Source organism: Nerophis ophidion, linkage group LG03 (genome assembly GCF_033978795.1).
Source record: "Nerophis ophidion isolate RoL-2023_Sa linkage group LG03, RoL_Noph_v1.0, whole genome shotgun sequence".
NCBI classification, from domain to species: Eukaryota; Metazoa; Chordata; class Actinopteri; order Syngnathiformes; family Syngnathidae; genus Nerophis; species Nerophis ophidion.
Window position 1 is genome coordinate 81638812 of NC_084613.1, and position 16479 is coordinate 81655290.

Genomic DNA, 16479 nt, shown 5'->3' on the forward strand with positions numbered 1-16479 from the left:
CTAATAACTACACGTGCAGTGCTAATAACTACACGTACAGTGCACACCTTGTCCACATATTCTTTTGGATTAGCCTTATTTCAAAATAGAATACATCCATTTTTTCTCTAAAATTCTACAGACAATACCCGATAATAATGCGTTTGTTATTATTGTTTAATTTCTGTAAATAAAATAAAAATTACATGTATTGACAGTCTTTGCTCAGTACTTAGTTGATGCACCTTTCTGGCACCTTCTTTGGGCACTTTCTCTCTTTTCTCTTTGCAGCGCCTCTCTAGCTCCATCAGGTTTTCATCCAGGATGTCTATGTGCATTGCTGCATTCATCTTAGTCTAGTCAGGTAGGTGACCAAAACCATGGTCACTCTGTCAGAGACGAGAACCTTCCAGAAAGACAAACTCATGATTGATTTAAACTTTTATTAGTAGATCGCACAGTTCAGTAGATATTCCATACAATTGACCACTAAATGGTAACCCCCCAATAAGTTTTTCAACTTGTTTAAGTTGGGGTCCACGTTAATCAATTCATGGTAAAAGTGGCCAGAAGGATGACATTTCTTAGTCAAAAGTTTGCCAAAATGCATCTGAAAGACTTTCAGACAATGAGAAACTAAATTTTCTGGTCCGATAAGACAAGGAATGTTTGGATACCATCCCTACAGTGAAGCATGGTGGTGGGGGTGTTTTTCAGTGCCAGGAAACTGGGAGACTCGTCAGGATAGAGGGAAAGATGAATGCAGCAATGTACAGAGACATTCTGGATGAAAACCTCATCCAACATGATGGAGCTTGAGAGGTGTTGCAAAGAGGAAAGAGAGAAAGTGCCCAAAGATAGGTGTGGTAAGCTTGTGGCATCGTCTTCCAAATGACTTGTAATTGCTGTCAAAGATGCATCAACTTAGTATTGAGCAAAGGTTATGAATACTTATGAACATGTATTTTTTAAATACATTTACAAACGTGTTTGAAATCACCTTCCACATTGTCATGATGGGGAATTGTGTGTAGAATTATTGAGTTCCAAAATGTAATAATTCCATTTTAAAATAAGGCGGTAACATAACACAATGTGGAAAAGTCCTCTGTGGATGCTCTGTATTATTTATATTTGCTCTCATTAGAAGGTTGTGGTGTGTGTGTAGAATGTTGTGGACGCAGGCAGTGTTGTGTTTTAGTGTTGCTAAGGAGGGGCGTGTGCAAGTTGCATAGTGAAAATACGTCCTACAACTATAATAGATTTTATTTGTAAAAGCACTTTACATTGAGCAAACAACCTCTAAGTGCTACAGTGCATTTTAAAAAACAAAAACAAAACAACGGTTAACCATGAATTGATTTACGTGGACTTAAACAAGTTGAAAAACTTGTTTGGGTGTTATCATTTAGTGGTCAATTGTACTGAGTATGTACTGAACTGTGCAATTTACTAATAAAAGTTTCAATCAAGCAATCAAAAGCTTGAACCACAAATAGCTGCCCACAACAGTTAAAATAAATAGTAAAAAAAACCCAAAAAACTAGATCAGCCTAATAGATATTAAGCCTTTTTTTAAAGCTTTCACAGTCTGTGGTGCCCTCAGGTGGTCAGGGAGAGTATTCCAGAGACTGGGAGCCGCGGAGCGTCCTAGCTGACGTTGAAGTGAGTCAGTGAGCACAGTGTAGGTGTGTCACACATGACACGCATGAAATGTTTTGTTTTAAAAGTTGTCACGATTACTAGAGCCACTTGGCTTACTGGGAGTTTTAAAGTTGTACTTTCTTCCTGATAAAATCTACTTCTGGCTCATATTGTTCAACGGTGTGCACATTCTTTATCATGGAGATAACAGACAATCCACAGTCCAACCATCAGTTCATAACAAAACTGTACATAAGATAGCAGTTTCAAGTCTAAACAGGTTTAAAATATGGTGTGATTTTTTTTGTAAGATCAGTGCCAGAGCTTGGTCCGCATTGCCGGCAGTAAGTCGGACACATTTCCAGTGAGGGTTGGACTCCGCCAAGGCTGTCCTTTGTCACCGATTCTGTTCATAACTTTTATGGACAGAATTTGTAGGCGCAGTCAAGGCGTTGAGGGGTTCCGGTTTGGTGACCGCAGGATTAGGTCTCTGATTTTTGTAGATGATGTGGTCCTGATGGCTTCATCTGACCGGGATCTTCAGTTCTCACTGGATCGGTTCGCAGCCGAGTGGGAAGCGACCGGAATGAGAATCAGCACCTCCAAGTCCGAGTCCATGGTTCTCGCCCGGAAAAGGGTGGAGTGCCATCTCCGGGTTGGGGAGGAGACCCTGCCCCAAGTGGAAGAGTTCAAGTACCTCGGAGTCTTGTTCACGAGTGAGGGAAGAGTGGATCGTGAGATCCACAGGCGGATCGGTGCGGCGTCTTCAGTAATGTGGACGTTGTACCGATCCGTTGTGGTGAAGAAGGAGCTGAGCCGGAAGGCAAAGCTCTCAATTTACCGGTCGATCTACGTTCCCATCCTCACCTATGGTCATGAGCTTTGGGTCATGACCGAAAGGATAAGATCACGGGTACAAGCGGCCGAAATGAGTTTGGGTCTCTCCCTTAGAGATAGGGTGAGAAGCTCTGCCATCCGGGAGGAACTCAAAGTAAAGCCGCTGCTCCTTCACATCGAGAGGAGCCAGATGAGGTGGTTTGGGCATCCGGTCAGGATGCCACCCGAACGCCTCCCTAGGGAGGTGTTTAGGGCACGTCCGACCGGTAGGAGGCCACGGGGAAGACCCAGGACACGTTGGGTAGACTATGTCTCCCGGCTGGCCTGGGAACGCCTCGGGATCCCCCGGGAAGAGCTAGACGAAGTGGCTGGAGAGAGGGAAGTCTGGGCTTCCCTGCTTAGGCTGCTGCCCCCATGACCCGACCTCGGATAAGCGGAAGATGATGGATGGATGGATGGAACATTAACAAACAGAAGAGAAACAATAATCAAAATGGTTCAACAACAGTATAAAAACATTACAAAACATTATAAAACAGCGCCAGGGGGTTGTAAATTCAAAGTAAGCTGTGATTGGCTGGTGAGAGTTGAGTTGGGTGGCTAGTGACGTCACAGTCCGCCACCAGGCTAGGACCAATCAGCTTCTCGCATTAAGCGGAAAATAAACTGTGATTGGCTGTTTTTTTTGTTTTGTTTTTAAAAATGTTAATTTATAAATTGCAACATTAACAAACAGAAGAGAAACAATAATCAAAATACTTCAACATCAATATAAAACAAAAAATATATAAAAACAGTACAAAACAGCGCCAGGGGGTTATAAATTCAAAGTAAGTTGTGATTGGCTAGTGAGAGTTGAGTCGGGTGGCTAGTGACGTCAGAGTCCACCACCAGGCCAGGACCAATCAGCTTCTCGCATGAAGCGGAAAATAAACCGTGATTGGCTGTTTTTTTAATTTATTTTTTATGTTTATTTATACATTTCAACATTAACAAACAGAAGAGAAACAATAATCAAAATAGTTCAACAACAATATAAAACAAAAAAATATATAAAAAGAGTACAAAACAGCACCAGGGGGTTGTAAATTCAAAGTAAGCTGTGATTGGCTAGTGAGAGTTGAGTTGGGTGGCCAGTGACGTCAGAGTCCCCCCACCAGGCCAGGACCAATCAGCTTCTCGCATGAAGCGGAAAATAAACCGTGATTGGCTGTTTTTTTAATTTATTTTTTATGTTTATTTATACATTTCAACATTAACAAACAGAAGAGAAACAATAATCAAAATGGTTCAACAACAATATAAAAACATTACAAAACATTATAAAACAGCGCCAGGGGGTTGTAAATTCAAAGTAAGCTGTGATTGGCTGGTGAGAGTTGAGTCGGGTGGCTGGTGACGTCACAGTCCACCACCAGGCCAGGACCAATCAGCTTCTTGCATTAAGTGGAAACTAAACTGTGATTGGCTGGTGAGAGTCGGGCTGGGTGCTAGCTAGGAGGCGGTGATGCTGCGACGTTAGCCTCCATGCGGCTGTCACTAAGCACATCTGCGTCTCTTTTTCGGCCAGCTTAGTCCGCAGGAAGCTGCTACCAACCCCGCTTCTCCTCCACACTTAGTCCGCAAGAAGTTGCTACCGTCTCACCCCGCTTCTCCTGAAACTTTGCCCGGAAACGCGCCATGCAGTCAGGCGGCACCGAGAGCGGGGACTCGGACTTGGACAGAGTCGACACACCGGAAGTGGAACTTTTCCCCGACGTGACCCTTCCGACCGGCGCCGAGGTTGAGCGGCCGCCGACGGGCTACGAGTTGCGCCTTCTCGTCCACGAAAGGACGTCGCGAACCCCGAGTCCTTTGTTAAGGTCCAACTGGGATGACGACTCGGAGGCAGAGTCCTTCAAGGACGGAAGGACCGAGGAGGTGGACCGGGAGACCAAGGAGAGGGCGTTCGCCTGGTGTCGGGACTTCCTGTCCGGAGCGTGGAAGACCATCGAGCTGGTGGACTTTCAGATAGGCATCGTCAGGTAATTCTTTCCCGCCCTTCTGTTCGTTTCTGCGAGCTTAAATGCCTACTGAAATGAGATTTTCTTATTTAAACGGGGATAGCAGGTCCAATCTATGTGTCATATTGCCATATTTTTGCTGAAATGATTTAGTAAAGAACATCGACGATAAAGTTCACAACTTTTGGTCGCTAATGAAAAAGCCTTGCCTGTACCGGAAGTAGCAGACGATGTGCACGTGACGTCACGGGTTGTGGAGCTCCTCACATCCGCACATTGTTTACAATCATGGCCACCAGCAGCGACAGCGATTCGGACCGAAAAAGCGACGATTTCCCCATTAATTTGAGCGAGGATTAAATATTTGTGGATGCGGATAGTGAGAGTGAAGGACTAGATGAAAAAAAAGACGAGGGCAGTGGGAGCGATTCAGATGTTATTATACACATTTACTAGGATTATTCTGGAAAATCCCTTATCTGCTTATTGTGTTACTAGTGCAGGGGTCGGTAACCTTTTTGGCTGAGAGAGCCAAAAAGCCAAATATTTAAAAATATATTTCCGTAAGAGCCAAATAATATATTTTTTTTAACACTGAACACAACTAAACATGTGCATTTTTAAGTAAGACCAACATTTCTAGAGTATAATAGGTCTCTTATTCTTTGTAATAATATTGTTATTCTGAAGCTAACTGTGGAGGTGGCGTGGCCTGTGGGCCTGCAGCGACAGGTGCGTAGATGGCCTACCTGGGCCTTGTTATCTAATCACCTGTCGCTCTGTTATAAGCAGCAGCTAGGAGGAGAGACTGGGTCGGGGCTGGAAAAACTATTGCTGGAAAGCATATGAGAGACTTATTGAAAAATAAAACAATAGTGTAACCCTGAAACAGGCTCTCATGTCGGTGCTTGGGGGTCTGAAGAACCCCCAGGAGGACAAGCCCCACACTAACCAATAATAAATAAATAACTTCTTACCATTAAATAAATAAATGATAAATGGGTTGTACTTGTATAGCGCTTTTCTACCTTCAAGGTACTCAAAGCGCTTTGACACTACTTCCACATTTACCCATTCACACACACATTCACACACTGATGGAGGGAGCTGCCATGCAAGGCGCCAACCAGCACCCATCAGGAGCAAGGGTGAAGTGTCTTGCTCAAGGACACAACAGGCATGACGAGGTTGGTACTAGGTGGGATTTGAACCAGTGACCCTCGGGTTGCGCACGGCCACTCTTCCACTGCGCCACGCCGTCCCCGTTAACGCAACTTCTTGAACAGGTGCGGTAGAAAACAGATGGGTGGATTAAAAATGCATGAGAATGTTTTATATTTTGAACATTATTTTTAACACTGTGATTACAAGTGGAATTATTCATTACTTATCGTGTTAAGCAACGTCAGCTCAGATTTATCAGAGAGCCAGATGCAGTCATCAAAAGAGCCACATCTGGCTCTAGAGCCATAGATTCCCTACCCCTGTACTAGTGTTTTAGTGAGATTATAAAGTCATACCTAAAGGTTCGAGGGGTGTGGTGACCGCCAGTGTCTCTGAGGGAAAGCCACAGAGGAGCAAAGAAAGTCACAGCTGCCTCTTTGACAGCTGCAAGAGCAACGACACAAGCTCTGCTCATGTCTACGGTAAGAGCCGACTTAATACCACAATTTTCTCACCGAAACCTGCCGGTTGACATGTGGTAGAGAACCATGTTCGTTTGACCGCTCTGTTCCATATTAAAGCTTCACAACAAACAAGAAAACACAGGCTGTTTTTGTGTTGCTAAAGGCAGCTGAAATACACCACTCTCCCCCAACAGCGTTCTTCTTTGACGTCTCCATTATTAATTGAACAAATTGCAAAAGATTCAGCAACACAGATGTCCAGAATACTGTGTAATTATGCGATTAAATCGGACGACTTTTAGCCGTGAGTGGTGCTGGGATAAAATGTCCACTACAACCAATAACGTCAACTTACGCGTCATCATTCCGGACATTTTCAACAGGACACGAAATTTAAAATTGCAATTTAGTAAACTAAACCGGCCGTATTGGCATGTGTTGCAATGTTAAGATTTCATCATTGATATATAAACTATCAGACTGCGTGGTCGGTAGTAGTGGGTTTCAGTAGGCCTTTAAGTCGTCCGGCATGAGTGACGAGCGTGCAAGGTATCGAGCTAAGAGCTGTCAAGGATGTTTGCCAAGGTAGACATGGCTCACACACACTGGATAGCCTCCAGCCTTGTACAGTTTTAACCTACTAAATATTAAAGACCTACTGAAACCCACTACTACCGACCACGCAGTCTGATAGTTCAGTGTTTTTCAACCACTGTGCCGCGGCACACTAGTGTGCTGTGAGATATTGTCTGGTGTGCCGTGGGAAATTATGCAACTTCACCTAATTTATGCCAAAAATATTTTTTGCAAATCAATAATTATAATCTGCCAATAATGTGCCGTTGATGAGTGTCCGTGCCGTGTAAAACTCGGCAGGGTAACCACGTTAATACTCCATGTCAGTAGGTGGCAGCATTGCTTTGTAAAAGTCGGAATGTGTCGGGTGAGACAAGGATGGTTTGTTGTGAACGTGGACCCTGACTTAAAAAATTGAAAAACTTATTCAGGTGTTACCATTTAGTGGTCAACTGTACGGAATATGTACTGTACTGTGCAATCTAATAATAAAAGTTTCAATCAATCAATCCCGATATACATACCACAGTGGGAGGCAGGGTGAAGGTAATAAAGGTATGTAATGCTTAAACCTTAAATGAAATAAAGGGAAAGGAGAGGCTACGCGAAACGAAAGTCAAACTGAACTGGCTACAAAGTAAACAGAGACAGAATGCTGGACGACAGCAAAAACTTACGACGTCCACAAAGTACATGCGTACGTGACACAACAATCAACAATGTCCACACAAAGAAGGATAGCAACAATGTAGATAGCCTTGCTTGCTAACACAAAGCACATTTTTTAACGCTTTCTGCGTGTGTTGTGCCTCCGGATTTTTTTTATGACAAAAATGTGCCTTGCTTTAAAAAAGGTTGAAAAACACTGTGATAGTTTATATATCAATGATGAAATATTAACATTGCAACACATGCCAATACGGCCTTTTTAGGTTAAATTTCCCACGAAGTATCCTGTTGCAAACGTCGCGGAATGATGACGCGTGCGTGTGATGTCACCGGTTGTAGTGGACATGTTCTTCCAGCCCGATCCAAGCTATAAGTAGTCTGCTTTAATCGCATAATTACACAGTTCTCTGGACATATGTGTTGCTGAATCTTTTGCAATTTGTTCAATTAATAATGGAGAAGTCAAAGAAGAAAGATGTAGGTGGGAAGTGGTGTATTGCAGCTGCCTTTAGCAACACAAACACAGCCGGTGTTTCCTTCTTTACATTCCCGAAGGTAAAGCTTTACTATGGAACAGAGCGGTCAAGCGAACATGGTTCCCGACCACATGTCAACCGGTAGGTTTCGGTGAGAAAATTGTGCTAATAAGTCGGCTCTTACCGTAGACATGAGCGGAGCTTGCGTCCTCCTGCAGCTGCGGACTATTACCTCTTCCCACCGGAGACACTGGTGGTCACCACACCCCTCCGACTTTCAGGTACGACCATATAATCTCACTAAAACACTAGTAACACAATAAGCAGATAAGGGATTTTCCAGAATTATCCTAATAAATGTGTCTAATAACATCTGAATCGCTCCCACTGCCTTTGTCTTTTTTTCCCCCGTTCTAGTCCTTCACTCTCACTATCCTCATCCACGAATCTTTCATCCTCGCTCAAATTAATGGGGAAATTGGCGCTTTCTCGGTCCGAATCGCTCTCGCTGCTGGTGGCCATGATTGTAAACAATGTGAGGCTGCGAGGAGCTCTACAACCAGTGACATCACGCGCACATCGTCTGCTACTTCCGGTACAGGCAAGGCTTTTTTATTAGCGACCAAAAGTTCCGAACTTTATCGTGGATGTTCTCTACTAAATCCTTTCAGCAAAAATATGGCAATATCGCGAAATGATCAAGTATGACACATAAAATGGACCTGCTGTCCCCGTTTAAATAAGAAAATCTCATTTCAGTAGGCCTTTAATAGTAATTGGAGATGTCCGATAATGGCTTTTTTGCCGATATTCCGCTATTGTCCAAGTCTTAATTACTGATATCAAACGATACATATGTATAATGTCGTGAAATTAACACATTATTATGCTTAATTTTGTTGTGATGCCCTGCTGGATGCATTAAACAATATAACAAGGTTTTTTCCAAAATAAATCAACTGAAGTTATGGAAAAAAAATGCCAACATGGCACTGCAATATTTATTATTGAAGTCACAAAGTGCTTTTTTTTTTAAAACTTGCCTCAAAACAGCAGCTTGGAATTTGGGATATGTTCTCCCTAAGAGAGCATGAGGAGGTTGAGGTGGGCGGGGTTGGGAGGAGGCAGGATTTGGGTAGGGGGTAGCAGGATGTGTCTATTGTAGCGTCCCACAAAAGTTAGTTCTACAAGGTTGTTTTTTTTACCTGCACGCTGCCTCCCGCTGTGGTCTGCATATTGGGATCACAACAAGCCATCCTCGTCTCACCCGACACATTCTGACATTTGCAAAGCAATTAACTACTGTACCTGCTGCCACCTACTGACATGGAGTACTACGTGGTTACCCTGCCCAGTTCTACACAGAACAGACACTAAGCAACGGTACATTATTTGCAGATTATAGCTATTGATTTGCAAAAAAAATATTTTTGGGACCATTTGGGTGAAGTTGCATAATTTCCCTATGGCACACCAGACAATATCTCACGGCACACTAGTGTGCCACGGCACTGTGGTTGGAAAAACACTTTGCCCCTGGTTCACAATCATTACCAGAGATGATAAAAACATTTGGAAGGTGTGGTTCCCAAAAAGGGAATAAGCGGTAGAAAATGGATGGGGCGGTTTAGCTCGGTTGGTAGAGTGGCCGTGCCAGCAACTTGAGGGTTGCAGGTTCGATTCCCGCTTCCGCCATCCTAGTTACTGCCGTTGTGTCCTTGGGCAAGACACTTTACCCACCTGCTTCCAGTGCCACCCACACTGGTTTGAATGTAACTTAGATATTGGGTTTCACTATGTAAAGCGCTTTGAATCACTAGAGAAAAAGTGCTATATAAATATAGTTCACATGGATGGATGGGTTAGTGAAAGTCATCGTAGCCTTCAATGCGTCTCAAACAAATTCAAAACCCTCCACCAACTAGATAAAAATCGTGAATGATAAGAAACGTTCTAAAAAAAAATGCAATTCCCGTATTTTAACAGAGTCTTTCAAGTTCACTGCCAGGTTTGACGCTCATAAGAAAAAGGAAGTTAGCTGGCAGCGTTTCCGACAGGACTGCAATCTGTCTGTCACCTAACAAAATAAACCTATTGTCTGCAGGAGAACCGATAAACAATGTAAACAATGGGTAGAAATCTGAATAATTCCAAGAATCTGTGGCTGGAAACACTGACTTTAAACCCGTTAAAAACACGATTAACTTCCATAAAAGATGCATTTGCTTGTTATTAGTACACCCTGAGATGGATCTGTGATTGGCGGTAACATCAATTTTCATGCAGCATTTTTTTGTCTACCACATTTTCTCGACTGGGTCCTGAGAATGAATGTCACTGTCACTGTGTCATAGGTCAACTCAAGACATGTGATGATGAGCACTTCTGCAATCAGTCAACAGTTATCTGAATGGAGGTCTTCATGTCATAAGATTGTAGCACAAAGTTTTCTTGCAGATAAAAGTCAAGGTGAATAGACACAAAAAGTTATGTACGCTAACATCAATCAATCAATCAATGTTTACTTATATAGCCCTAAATCACTAGTGTCTCAAAGGGCTGCACAAACCACTACGACATCCTCGGTAGGCCCACATAAGGGCAAGGAAAACTCACACCCAGTGGGACGTCGGTGACAATGATGACTATGAGAACCTTGGAGAGGACGAAAGCAATGGATGTCGAGCGGGTCTAACATGATACCGTGAAAGTTCAATCCATAATGGATCCAACACAGTCGCAAGAGTCCAGTTCAAAGCGGATCCAACACAGCAGCGAGAGTCCCGTTCACAGCGGAGCCAGCAGGAAACCATCCCAAGCGGAGGCGGATCAGCAGCGCAGAGATGTCCCCAGCCGATACACAGGCGAGCAGTACATGGCCACCGGATCGGACCGGACCCCCTCCACAAGGGAGAGTGGGACATAGGAGAAAAAGAAAAGAAACGGCAGATCAACTGGTCTAAAAAGGGAGTATATTTAAAGGCTAGAGTATACAAATGAGTTTTAAGGTGAGACTTAAATGCTTCTACTGAGGTGGCATCTCGAACTTTTACCGGGAGGGCATTCCAGAGTACTGGAGCCCGAAATGAAAACGCTCTATAGCCCGCAGACTTTTTTGGGGCTTTGGGAATCACTAATAAGCCGGAGTCCTTTGAACGCAGATTTCTTGCCGGGACATATGGTACAATGACAACTATAACATGACTATAAAGCTATGCAGGTAAAATCATACCTGATCTAGGGTGGTACAGTGTAGCGGTACTGGTGTAGTACTGGTACCAATGAATCCAAAACGGTACTATACTTTGTTGGAAAAGTACCAGTTCTCTATATTTTATGTATTTATTTATTTTTTAACAGGCATAACGGTGTATCGTCACGTGGTGACATTGCTGGTTTTATGTGCAGAGGAGCATGTTGGGCAGCGCGCACACACAGAGTACTTACAGGCAGACACAGTGTGTAGACAGAAAAGGGAGAATGGACTCATTTTGGTGTCAAAAGTAAAGATAAAGGTGAAGTTATAACACTGAAGCACCCTCAGGAAGAGGTGCTTTAAGACATGGCCAGCTAGCTAGCAGCCAACATCCATCCACAGTGTTTTAGCTACTTCTAAATCACGAATCCTGGCCTCCATGGCGACAAATAAAGTAAGTTTCTTACAAGTAAGATTATCACTGGATAGTTAAACATGCTTAACTACATACAATAGCTCACCGATGTCACAATGTAAACAAATGCCATGGGCGTATCTACACTTGACATCCATTGTAATGATACCAAGTACAAGAGCGTATCTAGTCGATACTACTATGATTACATCGATATTTTTTATCGTCACAAAGTATTTTTTCCTTTTTAAAAAAATTCATATTATGTTTATAAAATCAGTAAATATGTCCCTGGACACATGAGGACTTTGACTATGACCAATGTATGATCCTGTAACTCAGGGGTAGGGAACCTATGGCTCTAGAGCCAGATGTGGCTCTTTTGATGACTGCATCTGGCTCTCGGATAAATCTGAGCTGACATTGCTTAACACGATAAGAAATGAATAATTCCACTTGTTATCACAGTGTTAAAAATAACGTTCAAAATATAAAACATTCTCATGCTTTTTTATCAAGAAGTAATTTATTTATTATTGGTTAGTGTGGGAATTGCCATCCTTGGGGTTCTACAAACCACCAAGAGCCCGTTTTAGGGTTACAATATTGTTTTATTTTATTTTTCTCTCAGTTGCTTTCCAGCAATTGTCTTTTTCTCTTTCGTCCTCACTCGCGCTCTGGCTCCAGCCTCAATCCCGTCTCTCGTCCTGGCTGCTGCTTATAACAGAGGGACAGATGATTAGATAACAAGGCCCAGGTGGGCCCTCTACGCACCTGTCGCTGATTTCGAGGCCGGTCCTGGCAACATCCCGCTTTGCTGCAGGCCCGCAGGCCACGCCTCCTCCACAGTTAACTTCAGAATAACAATGTTTTTACAAAGAATAAGAGAATAAAATGGAAATGTTGGTCTTACTTAAAAATGCACGCGTTTAGTTGTGTTTAGTGTTAAAAAAAAATATTATATGGCTCTTAGGGAAATACATTTTAAAATATTCGGCTTCTTGGCTCTCTCAGCCTAAAAGGTTCCCGACCCCTGCTATAACTACTTGGTATCGGATCGACACCTAAATGTGTGGTATCATCCGAAACTAATGTAAAGTATAAAAGAAGGGAAGAATAAGTGATTATTACATTTTAACAGAAGTGTAGATAGAACATGTTATAACAGAAAATATACAGATATTAACAGTAAATGAAGAAGTAGATTAATAATCCATTTTTACAGTTTGTCCCTCATAATGTATACAAAATAATAGGTAGATAAAAGACGCAATATGTCACTGCATACGTCAGCAGACTAATTAGGAGTCTTTGTTTACTTACTACCAAAAGACAAGTTGTGTAGTTTATTTAAGGACTAAATTACAATAATACATTTATGTACCATGTACCCTAAGATTTTTTTGTTCATATAAAAACAATAATGACATTTTTTGTGGTCCCCTTTCTTTAGAAAAGTATCAAAACCCATTTTTCTACTAGTACTAAAGTATTGGTATGGGGACAACCCTCACCTGATGTCTATTAATGAAGATGATGCCTCCTGAATGTCTGAGGTGTAATCCTCTGTGTTTATTGTCGTTTTACAGCGGTGGGCTCAGTAATCTGCTGTACCTGTGCGTCTTGCCTGAAAATGTAAAAACTGTAGGAGGGGAGCCTCGCCAGGTGCTCCTCAGAGTCTACGGCGCCATCCTTCAGGTACGTCAAAAAACCACGGAGAACCACCCGAATTTCAATATGAAAGCGATTATGAGGGTAATGATAGTTTGTGTTACAGGGGGTGGACTCTTTGGTATTGGAGAGCGTCATGTTCGCCATACTGGCAGAACGTACTCTAGGGCCCAAACTGTACGGCATCTTCCCAGAAGGCCGCCTGGAGGAGTATATTCCTGTATGTTTGAACACCTGTTTCGTATCAGTCTGTTAATTAGATTCCAGTTCAGTGCACAGAAGCCCAAAAGCAGGGAAGTTGTCACGTTGTGTAAATGGTGAATAAAAAGAGAATACAATGATTTGCAAATCCTTTTCAACTTATATTCCATTGAATAGACCGCAAAGACAAGATGTTTTTGCAAATATTAGCTCATTTAGGATTTGATGTCTGCAAAATTTTTCTAAAAAGCTGGCACAAGTGGCAAAAAAGACTGAGAAAGTTGAGGAATGCTCATCAAATCCCCCGCCTAGTACCAACGTCGTCATGTCCGTTGTGACCTGAGCAAGACACTTCACCCTTGCTCCTGATGGGTGCTGGTTAGCGCCTCGCATGGCAGCTCCCTCCATCAGTGTGTGAATGTGTGTGTGAATGGGTAAATGTGGAAGTAGTGTCAAAGCGCTTTGAGTACCTTGAAGGTAGGAAAGCGCTATACAAGTACAACCCATTTACCATTTAATACTAATTTGGAACATCCCACTGGTGAACAGGCTAATTGGGAACAGGTGGGTGCCATGATTGGGTATAAAAGCAGCTTCCATGAAATGCTCCGTCATTCACAAACAAGGATGGGGGGAGGGTCACCACTTTGTCAACAAATGACAAGCAAATTGTTTAAGAACAACATTTCTCAACCGGCTATTGCAAGGAATTTAGGGATTTCAACATCTACGCTCTGTAATACCATCAAAAGGTTCAGAGAATATGGAGAAATTACTGCACGTAAGCCATAATATTACGGACCTTGGATCCCTCAGGCGGTGCTGCATCAAAAAGCGACATCAGTGTGTAAGGGATATCACCAGATGGACTGGGGAGCACTTCAGAAAACCACTGTCAGTAACAACAGTGAAGTGAAGTTAATTATATTTATATAGCGCTATACATAGTGAAACACAATATCTAAGTTACATTTAAACCAGTGTGGGTGGCACTGGGAGCAGGTGGGTAAAGTGTCTTGCCCAAGGACACAACGGCAGTGACTAGGATGGCGGAAGCGGGAATCGATCCTGCAACCCTCAAGTTGCTGACACGGCCAATCTACCAACCGAGCTACGCCGCTACAGTTGGTCGCTACATCTGTAAGTGCAAGTTAAAACTGTTCAATGCAAAGCCAAAGCCTTTTATCAACAACACCCAGAAACACTTCGCTGGGCCCGAGCTCATCTAAGATGGAGAAGTGTTCTGTGGTCTGACGAGGCCACATTTCCAATTGTTTTTGGAAACTATGGACGTCGTGTCCTTCGGACCAAAGAGGAAAATAACCATCCGGACTGTTATAGTGTAAAAGGCAGCATCTGTGATGGTATGGGGGTGTATTAGTGCCCGAGGCATGGGTAACTTCCACATCTGTGAAGGCACCATTAATGCTGAAAGGTATTTATAGGGAACCCACGCATTCACGGGGAGAACATGCAAACTCCACACAGAAAGATCCCGAGCCTGGATTTTAACCCAGGACTGCAGGACCAAAAACATGCACCTGGGGATAGGTTGATTGGCAACACTAAATTGGCCCTGGTGTGTGAATGTGAGTGTGAATGTTGTCTGTCTATCTGTGTTGGCCCTGCGATGAGGTGGCGACTTATCCAGGGTGTACCCCGCCTTCCGCCCGATAGTAGCTGAGATAGGCGCCAGCGCCCCCTGCGACTCCAAAGGGGAATAAGCGGTAGAAAATGGATGGATGGATGGGTATTTATAGGTATTGGAGCAACCTTATCATGGACGTCCCTGCTTATTTCAGCAAGACAATGCCAAGCCATGTGTTACAACAGCGTGGCTTCGTAGTAAAATAGTTTTTGATTGATTGAAACTTTTATTATTAGATTGCACAGTACAGTACATATTCCGTACGATTGACTACTAAATGGTAACACCCCAATAAGTTTTTCAACTTGCTTAAGTCGAGGTCCACGTTAATCAGTCATGGTAAAGTAAAGAGTGCAGGTATTAGACTGGCCTGCTTGTAGTCCAGACCTGTCTCCCATTGAAAATGTGAGGTGCAATATGAAGGCTAAAATATCAGAAGGGAGACTATTGAAGAACTTATGCTGTACATTAAGCAAGAATGGGAAACAATTCCACTTCAAATATGTGTCTCCTCAGTTCCTAAACCTTTACTGGGTGTTCTTAAAAGGAAAGGCCATGTAACACAGTGGTAAAAATGCACCTCTGACAACTTTTTTGCAATGTGTTGCTGCCATTAATTTCTAAGTTCATGATCATTCGCAAAAATATATATAGTTTCTCAGTGTGAACATGAAATATCTTGTTTTTGCAGTCTATTCAATTGAATATAAGTTGAAAAGGATTTCAATCAATCAATCAATGTTTACTTATATAGCCCTAAATCACTAGTGTTTGTTGTATTCTCTTTACACAACGTTCACTGCTTTTGTAGCTGCTGAACAAACAATTGAAGAAGACAGACTCCCAGATACGTTGAATGTTTTGTTCCAGAACACCCGCATGTGCACCAGTCAACTCTCAGAACCCAACATCTCCGCCGAGATTGCCACCAAGATGGCGCGGTTTCACAAAATGGTTATGCCTTTTAACAAAGAGCCCACGTGGCTCTTCAGCACCATTAACAGGTAAACACTGGCCCTTCTCTCCCATCGTTCTCATCACATATTTATTCTCAGCTTCTTGTGCCCCACCAGGTACATGGACCAGGTGATGGCCTTGACCTTTACACGTGACGCCCATGTGAAGAAGTACAAGAAGCTGATGAAGCTCAACCTGCCAACTGAGCACAAGAACCTCCGGTGGGTTGACTCCCTTTTTATTCCATCACTTGGAGTTATCTATTGAAATGTTTAGCATGAATCATGTATATACGCAGTTTAATCATGTTTTAGACAAACTTTAATGATCCACAAGGGAAATTATTCAACACAGTAGCTCAGTAACAAAGGATGGAAAGTGTCAGGATGGAAAGGACAATGCAGGTATAAAATAGACTAAAACTGTTGACTGTACATGCTCCTTCACCATCACCACTAGTTGTACCTGCAGGTTGTTATACGGTCAGTCATCAGGTCAATGCGTTCAAAGACTGTTGCGCTCGCGGGAAAATTTCAGTCCAAAATAAACTATATATAAAACGCCTATCAGGTTTAGAGA

General features: G+C 42.8%; 1 protein-coding gene across 1 annotated transcript in view; it reads left to right on the forward strand.

Moving 5' to 3' along the window:
- The first annotated feature begins 3930 nt into the window (after positions 1-3930).
- Positions 3931-16479, forward strand: part of chkb (choline kinase beta) — a 22665-nt gene continuing 10116 nt past the window's right edge. The window contains exons 1-5 of the mRNA XM_061896211.1: positions 3931-4484; positions 13013-13121; positions 13201-13314; positions 15814-15947; positions 16017-16121. Of these exons, the coding sequence (XP_061752195.1) occupies positions 4141-4484; positions 13013-13121; positions 13201-13314; positions 15814-15947; positions 16017-16121 (806 nt within the window). The 5' untranslated portion in view covers positions 3931-4140. The remainder of the gene's footprint in view (positions 4485-13012; positions 13122-13200; positions 13315-15813; positions 15948-16016; positions 16122-16479) is intronic.